The 17,752-nt window shown below is 32.2% G+C and overlaps 1 protein-coding gene and 1 pseudogene across 1 annotated transcript; both read left to right on the top strand.

Annotated features, from left to right (window-relative positions):
* The first annotated feature begins 227 nt into the window (after positions 1–227).
* On the top strand, positions 228–14,500 carry LOC139901173 (putative F-box protein PP2-B12; annotated as a pseudogene).
* A 448-nt stretch (positions 14,501–14,948) lies between these two features.
* Positions 14,949–17,327, top strand: LOC139897544 (putative vesicle-associated membrane protein 726). Its single transcript, XM_071880244.1, has 5 exons — positions 14,949–15,141; positions 15,614–15,755; positions 15,826–15,946; positions 17,027–17,089; positions 17,181–17,327. Exons 1-5 carry the CDS (start codon positions 14,949–14,951, stop codon positions 17,325–17,327), a joined length of 666 nt encoding a protein of 221 aa, XP_071736345.1.
* The last annotated feature ends 425 nt before the right edge of the window (positions 17,328–17,752 follow it).

Raw genomic sequence — 17,752 nt, 5'->3', positions numbered from 1 at the left:
TTAAGTTAAATTGACTATTTGTAAAGTTTCTAGGAGTGATTTTCAACTTAATTCATGTTATAATTTTCATCTGAAACGTTCTAAAAATCCAAAGTTGAATTCGAGTTCAATAGCGAGTGTTCTTGTCTGTTATTTTTTTTAAATCATACGGTTCCTAATAAAAATCAAACGCCAATATAAGTAGTTTCTGTATCAATGCTAAAACAAATTATTAGAAGTGTCGTGAGATGTCTCTGGTCGATTTCCAATTTGAAGAAGAAGATAAAGGAGAAACAAGTAATACGGGTTATAAGAAATTGGGTTGGAGTAATAGTCAGAAAAATAGGAACAGACGATTGGTTAAGGATGATAGCGGGTATTCGAGGGGTCTCGGGTTTGATCCTCACTTGGTGCAACTATTTTTTTAAGACTTCTAAGGTAGTTTTTATTTATAAAATTCATTATTATTAATATCGTTGTTATTATTAAGTAATAGTTTTATTGTTATTGTTAGTATTATGATTATTAAGTGTTATTATTATTATTATTACTACTAAGTGCTATTATGATTATTATTATTATTATAATTATTATCATTATATCATTATCATTATAACTATTGTTATTATTACTATTATCATAGTTGTATTTATAAGTATTATTAGTTATATTTATGTAAGCATTAAAGACAATTCATAACTATCATTACCCGTAACATTATTATCTTTATAGTTATTATTATTCAGTATTGTTACCATTATTAGTATTATCATTAAGATTGATATTAGTATTACCATCATGATTAAAACCATTATGTTAGTATTATTATCAAAAAGTATAAGTTTCATTATCATTATTATTAAATTATTAAAATTATTAAAATCTACTGATATTATCACTATTATGAGATTTATTACTAAAACTATCATCATTATTATTATTGGTAGTATCACCTATAATATTATTATTGAAAATAATTACGTTTATGAAAATAAAAAGTTTTAAGAATATTATTAAGGATATAAGTATGTTTTAAACAAATTAACAGCCTATATATAATTATTGGTATATAACAAATTAAGTATTTTAAATATATATATTTACATATACATATGTATATACATGAAACTATATAAACAATAATCATTTCCAAATATATATACAACTTAAATAAATGATATATAAAGTTATAATATATTAAATTGTTCGATTACGATTATAGCTATTAATATATATATACAAATGATATAGGTTCGTGAATCCGAGGCCAACCCTGCATTGTTCAGTTGTTCAATATAGTCATATGTATTTTTACTACAAAATACATTAGGTGAGTTTCATTTGCTCCCTTTTTAAATGCTTTTGCAATATATATTTTTGGGACTGAGAATACATGCGCTGCTTTTATAAATGTTTGACGAAATAGACACAAGTACTTAAAACTACATTCTATGGATGGATTATTAAACGGAATATGCCCCTTTTTATTAAATCTGGTAATCTAAGAATTAGGGAACAGACACCCTAATTGACGCGAACTCTAAAGATAGATCTATCGGTCCCAACAAGCCCCATCCAAAGTACCGGATGCTTTAGTACTTCGAAATTAATATCATGTCTGAAGGAGGATCCCGGAATGATGGGGATATTTTGTGAATGTCGGTTACCAGGTGTTCAATCCATATGAATGATATTTTTGTCTCTATGCATGGGACGTATGTTATGAGAAATGGAATTATGAAATCTTGTGGTCTATTAAAATTATGAAATGATTATTTATGTTAAACTAATGAACTCACCAACCTTTTGGTTGACACTTGAAAGCATGTTTATTCTCAGGTATGCAATAAATCTTCCGTTGTGCACTTACTCATTTTAAGGACATTACTTGGAGTCATTCATGGCATATTTCAAAAGACGTTGCATTCGAGTCGTCGAGTTCATCAAGATTATTATTAAGTCAATTATAGTTGGATATATTATGAAATGGTATGCATGTCGTCAACTTTCATTGTAATGAAAGATTTTCTTTTCAAAAATGAATGCAATGTTTGTAAAATGTATCATATAGAGGTCAAGTACCTCGCGATGTAATCAACTGTTGTGAATCATTTATAATCGATATGGACTTAGTTCGGATGGATTAGGACGGGTCGCTTCAGTTGGTATCAGAGCGGTGGTCTTAGCGAACCAGGTCTGCATTAGTGTGTCTAACTGATAAGTCGTTAGGATGCATTAGTGAGTCTGGACTTCGACCGTGTCTGCATGTCAAAAGTTTTGCTTATCATTTCGTGTCGAAAATTACGTGCTTATCATCCTTAGGAAATTACCTGCTTATCATTATTAGTCTAGACATGTCTTACTGCCTCTATTGCATAGACAGTGTATAGATAAATTCATATCTTAGCGTATATGTTACTGTAGACTTTGCTTGACAACTTCCGTAGATTCCTCCGTAACTTATGGGATTTTAGTATTATATATGCATATGTAAATTATGTATTGCAGGGTACTAATCTACATCCTATAATCTATTTCTTATCGAAAATCCTTCATCTGATCTTACGAGATGAATCCCTTAACCAGTTCGAGTCCCTTAGATTTTGATAGTTATTCCGATAGTTATTCCGACAACTATTCCGACATGGAAATTCACCTAAGCTCCGAAAGCAGTGTAACCGGAATGGAGCAACCAATCAGCCATGCCCAATACATCTGATGTGTTCGTAGCCTACTAAATCAATGGATACGAAAAGAAGGCTATCATTTCCATCAACCAAATTCACGTTTTGACGAAGAACCTGAAACACTTATCGGTGAACTAGCCCGAAACACCATTTTCACCCTCATTTTTCGAATATCTCGTCATAATTACATACTATCTCAGATTCTAAACCTTATTCATTCGCTCGTTCTTACCGAAAATCATCCCGGAGTAATCGAAGAAGTCAACGAACTTCGCGCTCGAGTAATTAATTTGGAAAACGTGGTGCAAAACCTACCAGCTTCAACAACAGCACCGGCAACACCAGTACCACCAACAACCCAAGTTTCAACATCACACACCTCAACATCTCATTCTGTACCTCGAGCATAATAATCGTTCTACGAATCGTTCTACATCATTTATCTTCGTTCGACATGACGATTATGTAATCTTCAATGTTTTAGAGATTATATATTCTTGTTCTAACAATAAATCAAATGAGATTAATATCACATTAACTCATTAAATCCATGATTACATCTGAAGAAAATATATATGTATATATGTTTTCATAAAGATTGTAATTAAAAATTCTTTTGTACAAACCGTTAATGGTGAAAATATTTTAATGGGTAGGTAATACCCGAGGAATATTTAGATTTCACATTAATATGTTACATTGTACGTACTTCGAATCTGATTCAACAGTCATTTACTATTCTACTTACATCCACAGATATACGTATCCGTTCACCGCAGAATAACCATTTTCATTCAATTTCATATTTGGATTTTGACCTATCAGAATCCAACAAGTGGCATAATGAAGAAAACATTTGACAAAATAAAAATTTGTTAGAAACAAACAAATTAACTATGAGAAATTTTGTTAAGAATCCACGCTAACTGTTCCTAGATAATTGTTCCTAGCTAACTGTTCCTAGCTAACTGATTACATTTTATTTATCGCAATTTACATTCTCGCAATTTTATTTATCGTCATTTAATTTCTGTATTTATTTTACGCACTATAAATATCGGGACACGTATACAAGGTTTTGACATATCATATCGACGCATTTATATATATTATTTGGAATAACCATAGACACTCTATATGCAGTAATGATCGAGTTCTCTATACAGGGTTGAGGTTGATTCTACAATAATATATATAATTTGAGTTGTGATCGAGTCTGAGACATGTACACGGGTCACGATACATATTAATTAATTCGAATATTATAAATTAAACTATATATGAATTATTGGACTGTTAACTGTGGACTATCGACTGTGGACTATCAAGATTGGACAATTAAAAATGAATTAAAATATTGATTATAACATATGAAACTAAATAATTTTTCAAGTTTGCCACTTGATTTATCTTAAACCTCATTTGTATCTTGACGATTACAATCTACGTTCAAACCTTTCATGATTCTTGAAAACACCTCAAACGAGAGGATGAACCTACTGCATCTCATCTAAGGAAGAAAAGATTTACGCATATAGCTATTAATATATATATACAAATGATATAGGTTCGTGAATCCGAGGCCAACCATGCATTATTCAGTTGTTCAATATAGTCATATGTATTTTTACTACAAAATACATTAGGTGAGTTTCATTTGCTCCCTTTTTAAATGCTTTTGCAATATATATTTTTGGGACTAAGAATACATGCGCTGCTTTTATAAATGTTTGACGAAATAGACACAAGTACTTAAAACTACATTCTATGGCTGGATTATTAAACCGAATATGCCCCTTTTTATTAAGTCTGGTAATCTAAGAATTAGGGAACAGACACCCTAATTGACGCGAACTCTAAAGATAGATCTATCGGGCCCAACAAGCCCCATCCAAAGTACCGGATGCTTTAGTACTTCGAAATTAATATCATGTCCGAAGGAGGATCCCGGAATGATGGGGATATTCTTATATGCATATTGTGAATGTCGGTTACCAGGTGTTCAATCCATATGAATGATATTTTTGTCTCTATGCATGGGACGTATGTTATGAGAAATGGAATTATGAAATCTTGTGGTCTATTAAAATTATGAAATGATTATTTATGTTAAACTAATGAACTCACCAACCTTTTGGTTGACACTTGAAAGCATGTTTATTCTCAGGTATGCAATAAATCTTCCGTTGTGCACTTGCTCATTTTAAGGACATTACTTGGAGTCATTCATGGCATATTTCAAAAGACGTTGCATTCGAGTTGTCGAGTTCATCAAGATTATTATTAAGTCAATTATAGTTGGATATATTATGAAATGGTATGCATGTCGTCAACTTTCGTTGTAATGAAAGATTTTCTTTTTAAAAATGAATGCAATGTTTGTAAAATGTATCATATAGAGGTCAAGTACCTCGCGATGTATTCAACTGTTGTGAATCGTTTATAATCGATATGGACTTCGTCCGGATGGATTAGGACGGGTCGCTTCAATATCGGTTATGAATAATTGAATGGTTCAATCCCAAAAAATATAAGATAGCTCGTTGGTTTTCTAAAGAGAAGGGTATCGGCATTCATTTGCTAAGACAAGAAGAAGAAACCAAAAAAATAAATAAATAAATAAAGGCCGACAAGGAAATTTAACAGAAACGTACGAATTATGGACTTTGTTAACCAGCTTGTTTATATCTGATTTGGATTCCTAATATATCAGTAATTATAGATAGGTTACATATATTTAGTAATATTATTACAGTAAATAATAACACATTTAGTAATAAATAATAATAGGATTACTACTAATAATTAAAATAATACTAGTAATAAGAGTGATATCAATATATATATATAACTGAATTTAGTATTTGTTTATGTTTTTATGTATATTTGAATATATAACAGTATTTATATATCTGTATTTATCTTTATTTGTATTTCTCTTATATTTATATATTTATATATTTATATTTATAGATTATGATTAATCTTTTAATAAGTATCATAATAATATCCTTAAAGTTTTTAACTAGTAGCAATACAAGTATAATATTAATATTACTACTGATGATAATGATAATAATTATTATGAAATATATAACTCCAATATTATTTATAGCAATAATACTGATATATATATATTAATATTAAGATTTATTTTAATAATAATGAAGTAATGATAATATTAACATAACAATTACAATTTTTAACTTGTAATTTCATCTAATATTCTAATCTTACATATTATTACTTATGTAACATTTACTAAATATATTTTATATATTATATAATAACACATACAGATATTTTATACAATTTAATATATTTCAATGTACATACAATCCATAATTATGGATGGAAATCATATATACATATATATTTAGATTTATTTTAATAACAACATTATTATCTTGTATTTTATTTTACTTAATTAGTTCCAGCAACTAGATTGTATACTATTATTTTAAATTATTATATTTTTATTTATTTATGCATATATATATATACATATTTATTTACAAGCAATTGTTCGTGAATCGTCGAGCATAGTCAAAGGGTACCTGATTACATAAATAAAGTTCCAAAAGTTTTGAGACTCAATATAATAGATTTTGCTTACCATGTCGGAAAATATTAATTATGTAAAGATTTAAGTTTGAATTTGATTGGAAATTTTCGGGTCATCACAGTACCTACCCGTTAAGTTCATACTTAGTAGCTATTATACAATTCAACTACTACGATTCTATATGAAAAACTTATTACAATAATATTTCGCGTTCAAACTTTTATACAATATTTTACAAACATACAATACCACTATTATACATATAGGATGAAATATAGCACATAATAACTTGCTACACGGCAGCTATAAAGGTAATTCTAATTAATACGCAAGTTGTTTAGCAAAGGAAATGAAGACACGTAATTCATAACTCCAGAAACAGGTCATGCATTCTGGTTTTACTAGAACGACTTCCCATTCTTGATCTTGTGGAAAGTAACCGTTATGACCATTGGCTAGGCAGCATGTTGTAATGTTGTCAAAAGGATGAGGGTTTCGTAATGCCCAACAGCCTCATAGCAATCTAAAAACCTTGTTTCTTACCCCAACTACTGAGTCCGTCACTTGTGGGAATGTTTCATTTAATAGTTGTAATCCGATGTTCTTTTTGTCACTTTGGTGAGAAGCGAACATCACTAACCCGTAAGCATAACTTGCTTCTTTAAGTTGCATGTTAGAAGCTCTTTCTAATTCACAAAATCCTATGTTGGGATATGTTGAGTCAAAATAGGTTCTTAACCCGTAGCGAAAAATTGCATTTGAGTTCCCCGCATTTAATGCTTTAAAGAAAACACGGCGTAACTTACGGTCTCCCCAATGTGATATACCCCACCTATCAAAGGAAAGCCTTTTATAAACTAAGACATTTCTGGAAAGTCTTTCAAATATTTGACAAGTTAATTTCGCCATAACTAATTGTGCTGATGAATTCTGACCGACTCTAGACAAGATTTCATCAATCATATCCTCTGGTAGGTCTTCTAAAATATTCGGTTTTTACCCTTAACGTCCATTTTGTGTTTTTATACTGTAAAAATAGACGAGGGTTAGATTCATAAAAGATAATTAACAAACAATACATGCAATTTTACATTTATCAAAAAAAAAAAAAACACAAGCACACTATATTACATATATTACACAACATGATTACAACTCTTTAATCAGACTCACTCGTTTCTTCTTCTTCGGACTTGGTTCGTTTTGCTAATTTCCTAGGGATATATGATGCTCCCCTAATACGAGCTGTCGTTTTTCACAATGGTTTAGAAAAACCTGGTGGTTTAGAGGTTCTCGGATTATTATTACATTTTAGGAAATACGGACGTTGTCGATACATATAAAGTTCATCGGGGTTGGAATCAGGTTTCTCTATTTTTATACCTTTTCCCTTATTATTTTCTTTTGCTTTATTAAAGGTAATTTCTATAACATCATCGGAATCCTCATCGGGATCCGATTCATCGGAAAATTGGTAATCTTCCCAATATTTTGCTTCCTCGGTGGAAACACCATTGACCATTATTGACTTTGGTCCGTTGGTTAAGGATTTTCTTTTATTTAACCAAATTACTGTAGGTATCAATATTTCTTCCTCCGGAACCTCTTCTTTTTCTGGTTCTTCCTCTTTCGGTTCCTCCTCTTCCGGTTCCTCTTCTTCTGGTTCCTCCTCTTCCGGTTCCTCCTCTTCCGGTTCCTCTTCTTCCGGTTCCTCTTTGGGAATTTGTGAATCTTCCCAAAGTATATTCGACTCTTCATTATTATTAGATGAGTCGATGGGATTTGTACTAGAGGTAGACATCTATCACACAATATCAAACACGTTAAGAGATTAATATATCACATAATATTTACATGTTAATAATATATAGTTTCCAACAAAAAAATTAAGCAATCGTTTTTTTTTTTTTTTTTTTTTTGAAGAAATACACGGTCGAAGTCCAGACTCACTAATGCATCCTAACAAACTCAGTAAGACACACTAATGCAAAAATTCTGGTTCTCTAAGACCAACGCTCGGATACCAACTGAAATGTCCCGTTCATATTGATTATAAACGTTCCATATTAATTGATTTCGTTGCGAGGTTTTGACCTCTATATGAGACGTTTTTCAAAGACTGCATTCGTTTTTAAAACAAACCATAACCTTTATTTTATCGACAAGGTTAACAAGACACCACTTAGATTATCCAAAAATGATAATCTAACAAATATCACACTTACACACTACCAATACATATTAGTTTACAAATATTAATATGTTACAACAAAATAAATCTCGAATGCAGTTTTAAACAATATTATACAAGCATGCTGACACCAAATCTTGTCCATATAATAGCATGCAATAGCAGAAGCTCTTAATAATCACCTGAGAATAAACATGCTTTAAACGTCAACAAAAATGTTGGTGAGTTATAGGTTTAACCTATATTTATCAAAGCCTAATAATAGACCACAAGATTTCATATTTCAATATACATCCCATACATAGAGATAAAAATCATTCATATGGTGAACACCTGGTAACCGACCTTAACAAGATGCATATAGAATATCCCCTATCATTCCGGGACTCCCTTCGGACATGATGAATTCGAAGTACTAAAGCATCCGGTACTTTGGATGGGGCTCGTTGGGCCCAATAGATCTATCTTTAGGATTCGCGTCAATTAGGGTGTCTGTTCCCTAATTCTTAGATTACCATACTAAAAAGGGGCATATTCGGTTTAATAATCCAGCCATAGAATGTAGTTTCATTTACTTGTGTCTATTTTGTAAAACATTTATAAAACTGCATGTATTCTCATCCCAAAATATTAGATTTTAAAAGTGGGACTATAACTCACTTTCACAGATTTTTACTTCGTCGGGAAGTAAGACTTGGCCACTGGTCGATTCACGAACCTATAACAAATATGTACATATATATCAAAGTATGTTCAAAATATATTTACAACATTTATAATAAGTTTTGCTATTTTAAGTTTATTAAGTCAGTCGTCCTCGTTAGTAACCTACAACTAGTTGTCCACAGTTAGATGTACAGAAAATAAAGCAATATATATTATCTTGAATCAATCCACGACCTCGTGTATACAAGCCTCAGGCTAGATCACAACTCAAAGTATATATAATATTTTGGAATCAACCTCAACCCTGTATAGCTAACTCCAACATTACTGCATATAGAGTGTCTATGGTTGTTCCGAAATATATATATAGATGGATCGATATGATATGTCAAAACATTGTATTCGTGTCTATGGTATCCCAAGATTATATAATATATTAGAATACATGTATAATACAATATGAGTTAGCTAGGATATGATTAATATAGATTTGTTACCAATTTTCACGTAGCTACAATAAGAAAAATTATCCAATCTTGTTTTACCCATAACTTCTTCGTTTTAAATCCGCTTTGAGTGTTTCAAGTTGCTATGGTTTCATATTGAACATAAATTTATGAATCTAAACAGAAAAAGTATAAGTTTATAGTCAGAAATACAGGTTACAAGTCATTTTTGTAAAGGTAGTCATTTCAGTCGAAAGAACGGCGTCTAGATGACCATTTTGGAAAACATACTTCCACTTTGAGTTTAACCATGATTTTTGGATATAGTTTCATGTTCATAAGAAAAATAATTTTCCCAGAAGAACAACTTTTAAATCAAAGTTTATCATAGTTTTTAATTAACTAACCCAAAACAGCCTGCGGTGTTACTACGACGGCGTATATCCGGTTTTACGGTGTTTTTCATGTTTCCAGGTTTTAAATCATTAAGTTTGCATATCATATAGATATAGAACATGTGTTTAGTTGATTTTAAAAGTCAAGTTAGAAGGATTAACTTTATTTTCGAACAAGTTTAGAATTAACTAAACTATGTTCTAGTGATTACAGGTTTAAATCTTCGAATAAGATAGTTTTATATGTATGAATCGAATGATGTTATGAACATCATTACTACCTTAATTTTAGTAGGTAAACCTACTGAAAATGAGAAAAATAGATCTAGCTTCAAAGGATCCTTGGATGGCTTGAAAGTTCTTGAAACAGAATCATGACACGAAAACAAGTTCAAGTAAGATTTCCACTCGAAATAAGATTGTTATAGTTATAGAAATTGAATCAAAGTTTAAATATGAGTATTACCTTGTATTAGAAAGATATCTTACTGTAAATAAGAAAGATTTCTTGAGGTTGGATGATCACTTTACAAGATTGGAAGTAAGCTAGCAAACTTGAAAGTATTCTTGATTTTATGAAACTAGAACTTATAGAATTTATGAAGAACACTTAGAACTTGAAGATAGAACTTGAGATAGATCAATTAGATGAAGAAAATTGAAGAATGAAAGTGTTTGTAGGTGTTTTTGGTCGTTGGTATATGGATTAGATATAAAGGATGTGTAATTTTGTTTACTTGTAAATAAGCCATGAATGATTACTAATATTTTTGTAATTTTATGAGATATTTCATGCTAGTTTCCAAATGATGGTTCCCAAATGTGTTAGGTGACTCACAAGGGATGCTAATAGCTGATCATTGGAGTGTATATACCAATAGTAAATACATTTAGAAGCTGGGTATTGTATGAGTACGAATACGAGTGCATACGAGTAGAATTGTTGATGAAAATGAATGAGGATGTAATTGTAAGCATTTTTGTTGAGTATAAGTACTTTGATAAGTTTCTTGAAGTCTTTCAAAAGTGTATGAATACATATTAAAACACTACATGTATATACATTTTAACTGAGTCGTTAAGTCATCGTTAGTCGTTACATGTAAGTGTTGTTTTGAAACCTTTAGGTTAACGATCTTGTTAAATGTTGTTAACCCATTGTTTATTATATATAAAGAGATGTTAAATTATTACATTATCATGATATTATGATGTATTAATATATCTTAATATGATATATATATACAATTAAATGTCGTTACAACGATAATCGTTACATATATGCCTCGTTTCGAAATCCTTAAGTTAGTAGTCTTGTTTTTACATATGTAGTTCATTGTTAATATACTTAATGATATGTTTACTTATCATAATACCATGTTAGCTATATATATATATATCCATATATATGACATCATATAGTTTTTACAAGTTTTAACGTTCGTGAATCACCGGTCAACTTGGGTGGTCAATTGTCTATATGAAACCTATTTCAATTAATCAAGTCTTAACAATTTTGATTGCTTAACATGTTGGAAACACTTAATCATGTAAATAACAATTTCATTTAATATATATAAATATGAAAAAGTTCGGGTCACTACACTGGCTATCTGCTACATCTTTTGGCTATTCGAAACGTGAGCAAAATCAGAGAAAGTGTTGTTTATAGGATACGGATACGATGTCGAAGTTTAGTCCAATGAGGTTTGATGTAGAGAAATTTGATGGGATTATCAATTTTGGCTTATGGCAGGTTCAAGTCAAGGATGTGTTGATTCAGTCCGGGTTACACAAGGCATTGAAAGGTAAACCCACCTTTGTTCCCGGCAGTGATTCTAGCAGTAAGTTCGATGAAGAAGAATGGGATGATATAGATTTGAGGGCAGTAAGTGCGATTCGTTTGTGTCTTGCAAAGAACGTGCTTGCAAATGTGCACGGGTTATCAACGGCAAAGGAGCTTTAGGTTAAACTAGAGCAGTTGTACCAGGGCAAGGGCATCTCAAATCGGTTGTATCTTAAAGAACAATTTCATACTCTGCGTATGGATGGGGGTTCAAAGATTTCAGATCATCTAAGTATTCTTAACGGTATTGTTTTGAAACTAGAGGCTATTGGAGTTAAAATGGAAGATGAAGATAAAGCTTTGAGGCTAATATTATCTTTGTCATCATCCTATGAGCACATGAAACCTATTTTGATGTATGGGAAAGAAACTCTGAAGTTTGAAGACGTTACTAGCAAGCTCCTATCTGAGGAGAAAAGACTAGAAGGTAACGGGGTCTCGTCATCAGAAAGTACGGTACTGTAGAAAGAATCTGACATGCTGGAAGTGCGGGAAGACTGGACATGTAAGGGTTAATTGTCCCGGTGGAGCTAATCCGGCAAATGGCTCCAAAGACGCTAACATTGTCTCCGTTGTTACGGAGAGTGACGAATTCCTCTGAAGTCACGTCATCCTCATGGTGTGTCCGCGCCACCAAGGAAAGGGATGTTCGTTAGCGGTTCTACAATTACACATGGGCATTGGTTTGGCGTTGATGCAGGTTGTGTGGTGGAAACTGATGTTGTAGCTGATGGGACTTTCGGGAAAGCCAAACAGGGAAGTTGCACCATAAAGTTTCAGCTGGTTGTTCAACAACATGTGCCGAGGTGAAATGCTTGGAATGTGATATTCTAAATGCTATACTCTTAATGGTGGAGTATGATAATTCTTGTTAAGAGTTATGATTGTCTGTGATGACAATGATTGTCGGGTCTTGACAATGTTCGGTAAAGATGCAAGTTTTGTCTCTTGGGAGATAATGTCATCGGCATGAAGATGAGGATCTTGAAGTTGTCGTCGAGGAAGCATCTATATCGGTCATCCTTATAATGTTAAAGTATGGTTATCTTTTTCTATCAAAAAGGTGGAGATTTGTTGATTTTATTTTTTGATAGAAAAATTGATATGGTTACTTTGTGAAGGATGTTATCCCACATAGGTGGGAGGAGAAAGTTTGAGGTAGGTGACTTGGTTATAAAAGGAGGGCTAAGTCTTCATTCCAATGTGCACCAATCAATACACTTTAAGTATTATATTATTTCTTTCTTTCTTACCCTTGTTTGAAAGTTGTATTAGTTAAATATTTTGGAGAGTGTAGTTGGCTTAAGAGAGTCGTCTATATCATTGTAACAATTTGTGATATAGTGTATTTTTCTCTTTGGGGGCCGGTGGTTTTTCTCCTGTTTTGGAGTTTCCACGTTAAATCTTGTGTTGTGTATTGTTCTTATTTCTTTACTGTTTTTCATTGGGCGTTTGTTGAGAATTAGTGAGGCTGTAATTTCCCAACACATCATTTTACTGATTACTTGAAGATTGGTTTCGGTTATAGGGTTTTTCTTTTTTTCCCTTTTCTAAAGATTAATATGATATGATTTAACTTCATATACAAATATATATAAAATGCTGCCCTGAAGCACAGATTGTAATCAGCAGTAACTGAAAACACACTAAAACACAAACACTAGCAGAGTAACAGAAAATGTGACTCAAGTGTGGGGTGGGTAGCAACTTATATATAACAGTGATAACCATAGAACTGAAAGTCACCAGAGCAAATTTTGCTGCATTTTTTGTTTTTGTTGATGTAGAATCAGACCAAGAATTAGTATCTACCGTGCACCATAGGCTATGACATTTTGACATACTAACAAAGTGAGATTTGAAAACAAAGTACACTAACGATGATTGAAAGCTAATAGTCTGAAATCATAATGTTAAAACATGTTCAGCTTAGACACATTAATGAGTTAGAAAATTGTTACATATTTACTGATCTTGTATATAGATTGCATAAATAAGCAGGCCATCAAACTAGATAAGGAGACTGGAAAAAAGTGTTATATGTTGGGGGCAAGGGACCTATCGATTGCTTGGAAACATGACTACTGGGAATGGGGACATGTACCGGGATCAAGGTCTCTCATTCTTTCGCTTCATTTATTTATTTTATTTTATTTTTTAAGTGAAAATATTTATATGTGTGTGTGTGTGTGTGCAGGTTTGCGGAAGTAGGCATACTTAAAAAAGTATACTGGCTTGATATCCAAGGTATAATAAACAATGGTACTTTCACAAAATAGTACATATGTGGCATATCTTGTATATCGAATAACTCAGGGCTCAAGGGGACTCTCTGTGCCTGCAAAAGCGTTGATAACTTTCAGTGGGATAAAAAACGAGACCTCTACTGTTTATTTTCAAGAACCGAGGGTGCCAGAACGAGAACCTGGGGCTGCGACTCATACAATGAGAAAGGATGGATGGATGGAGATAGAATTGGGTGAATTCTACTGTAACGATGGTGATGAAGGTGATGTCAAGATGGCGTTTTATAAGCACGGAGACTGGAAACGTGGTCTTAGTCTCGAGGGTATCGAGCTTCGGCCTAAATAGTCCGTTTTGCAAATGATTTGACGATGTAAGTTTGTTGCTAGTATGGGTTTGTAATATACATTCACATTATCATTTTATTTGGCACTGTTTTGCAGACTATTTGGTTGATATTCTTTTGGGTAGATCCTATATGTAACCGAATCGAAACCGAAATCGGATTTCTGGAATGAACCGAAACATTTTTTGTTTTAATTTCCCTTCTGTTCGATTAACAGATTAAACAGTTTGAAACCGAATAATGAACACCCTAAATGTATCTAGTATGTATATGAAACTTATTTATTTAATGGTTTAAAAAGGAACAACTTGTTACTTACAAAAAAATCTACTTACTATATACATACCAAAAATTTGTTGTGAATACTTGTTATATAAGATCAATTATATTAGGAAGAAAATGACCAAATGACATGAGGATTCAAATAGAAACATTTCCCTACATAATCTCTCACTCTCAACATGTTTCATGCCTTTTTCTCTGTTCTTCCACACAAATCATTCTCATTTCAATTTATCGTTTTCAGAATCACTCTCCCTGAAACGAATCGCTGATTAAATTTTAATTTTCGAGAAGGAAAAAAATGCCTTCACAAGGTTCTTTGATCTACAGTTTTGTTGCTAGGGGCAATGTTATTCTTGCTGAGTATACAGAGTTTACAGGAAACTTTCAAAGCGTCGCCGCCCAATGTCTTCAAAAACTTCCCACAAACAATAATCGGTTCACGTATAATTGTGATGGACACACCTTTAATTACCTCATTGAGCAAGGATACAGTGAGTTCTATGATTGTTTTTTTTCCGAATGTTTGGTTGATTTCATCATTGTTATGTGTTGTTTTCATTGTCTGGCTTTGTTTTATGATGATTGGTGATCATAACGTATTCATGTTGAAACAATCACAATGTTTGGAACTTTTACATGTTTAGATTTGGTGAAAATATTTTCATAATGAGAATGTGGTTGTATATTCATGATCAATGTACAATGATGATCTACTAATCGGGAAACTAATGTTGTTAATTTGAGGATTACCTTCATTAATTCTATTTTTTGTAAGCCATAATAATCGCAAAACATGTTTGGTACCTTTTATTGGATTATATTAATAATAACTACAATATGGATTCGAAAGAAGAGCATGCATAATGGTCTTAAATTGGTCATATACAATATTAAATGATTCATTATATGTTTAATTTCCTTATATCAAACATAGTTTAACCTGACTTCAATTAATTGTGGTAGCATATTGCGTTGTTGCGGTTGAATCTGCGGGAAGAGAACTTCCGATTGCCTTTTTGGAGCGTGTTAAGGACGAGTTTTATAACAAATATGGCACAGGGAAAGGCAAAACTGCTACTTCAAAAAGTCTGAACAAAGAATTTGGGTATGTCTACTATATGCATAAACATTTGATACATATTATTTGTATGAGGTGCTAAACTTGTGATTATTAGATCCAAAATGAAAGATCAGATGCGCTACTGTGTCTCGCATCCTGAAGAGATCAGCAAAATAGCTAAGGTTAAGGCTCAAGTTTCTGAAGTCAAGGGAGTTATGATGGAGAACATTGAGAAGGTAATTTAAATGACTTTTGAGCATAAACTTTGAACTATTTATTTAGTAGGTTAAGTGAACGTGAACCACAATGTAAATTCTTTTCTTTTTTCGAAAAAACGATAACCTTCATAACCAAAAAGGAATTCATCTAAAAGATGAAAGCCCTTTAAAACATTCAAAACGACAAACTGCCGAGCTTAACTAACATGACCTAAAGAAAGCTCACTACATAAACACAAAAGCGAAAACAAATTAACACGAAACACCACAAGCATACATAAAAGACAAATACGAAGGAAGAGGGCAAATAATCTACACGTCAAGCGGAAGATAGGAACCATTTAAAGTATAGGACGATAACCAAAATGTAATGTATGGAACTAAGGTCCAACATTTACGATGCATATCAAACTATTGGGATTTTCGTTGTGTCTAATGAACTTGTTCATTTCACAATATGTAATTCATGATACTTTTATTATCGTATCACCATTATGTTATAAACATGGTATAATTTGAATGTCCGGATTTTTTGAATCATGTGTTTACTTTATTTATAAAGTATTTCGACCCAATGATTGTTTTAGTTTCACGAAATCTTTACGGGGACAAGATAATAACCCAATTAGTGTTTTTTGGAAATAAAATCCCTAATCAAATTATCAGAGAGAATGTGTTTTTTCTGTTGTTGTATATGAATACAGAATACCAAAAAAAAAAAAAAAAGCCATATAAGAAAACTGTTAAATTTGTAGTTGTAATTTAAAAGGGTGTAACCTTTCATTTGGGAGGGAAAATCGGTTATACCAAAAGGTATAACACTTGACTGTAAACCCGTTGAACACACTTTTCCAACATAACGTATAGTGTAATTTCGGTTGAGGTTTCGGGGCGCTGCCCCGCGGGACCCCGGCCAGGGGCGCTGCCCCTTGTACCCCGCAAAGAGGTGCGGCCCCCTTGACCCCCGCCATTTACACGACAATTAGTAGCCAACTCTTGTGGGCGTGTACTCCACACTCTCCGATCCCGTTATTAAGTATAGTTAGCTAACTCGTGGATTCAAGTAAATCAAATCATTTGAAAATATGTTCTATGCAGGTCCTTGATCGCGGAGAGAAGATTGAACTACTAGTTGATAAAACTGACAATCTTCGCAATCAGGTTTGTCTAAAACAACATGTTAATTTCAACGATTTGAAATCAAAGAATATAAAACTAGAGATTGATTGTTTAACATATTGTGATGTTATAGGCACAAGATTTCAAGAAACAAGGAACGAAAATGAAGAGGAAAATGTGGATTCAGAATATGAAGGTGAAACTAATAGTTTTTGGCATCATTGTAGCCTTAATACTAATCATTGTTCTCTCAATCTGCCCTGGCTTCAAATGCTTTTGAAATCTTCACCTTTTTTACTCGGCTAGATTACAGTAGTCGTCGTCTAGATTGGCTATCATTTTCGCTCAAAAGCGCCAACCATTGGGACGTATTAATTGATGATGGATTTATCTTGTGGATGGTGGTTGGTGCCTAGCGTTCATTCGTCTATAGTTCGCGAAAATTTTCGTGTCAATTGAAATTTGTGTAGCTAGTCTTTGATAAATCGGTGCATTTTGTCATCGTCACTGATCGAATATGTTATTTGATTAATTTTACTAAGATTTTAACGGAGTAATGCTCTTCAAGAAAGATAAAAGTTAATGTTATCGATTAATGTCTGAAACTTTTACATGTTTTGGTGGAATTTGCTCTTCATATATTTTTGAGGATTAAATGTATACGGAGGTATCAAATTTTGTCAATGATTATAGATTTATAGTAAC

Source organism: Rutidosis leptorrhynchoides, chromosome 3 (assembly GCF_046630445.1).
Source record: "Rutidosis leptorrhynchoides isolate AG116_Rl617_1_P2 chromosome 3, CSIRO_AGI_Rlap_v1, whole genome shotgun sequence".
Taxonomy (NCBI): domain Eukaryota; kingdom Viridiplantae; phylum Streptophyta; class Magnoliopsida; order Asterales; family Asteraceae; genus Rutidosis; species Rutidosis leptorrhynchoides.
This window is presented reverse-complemented; position numbering and strand designations above follow the sequence as displayed.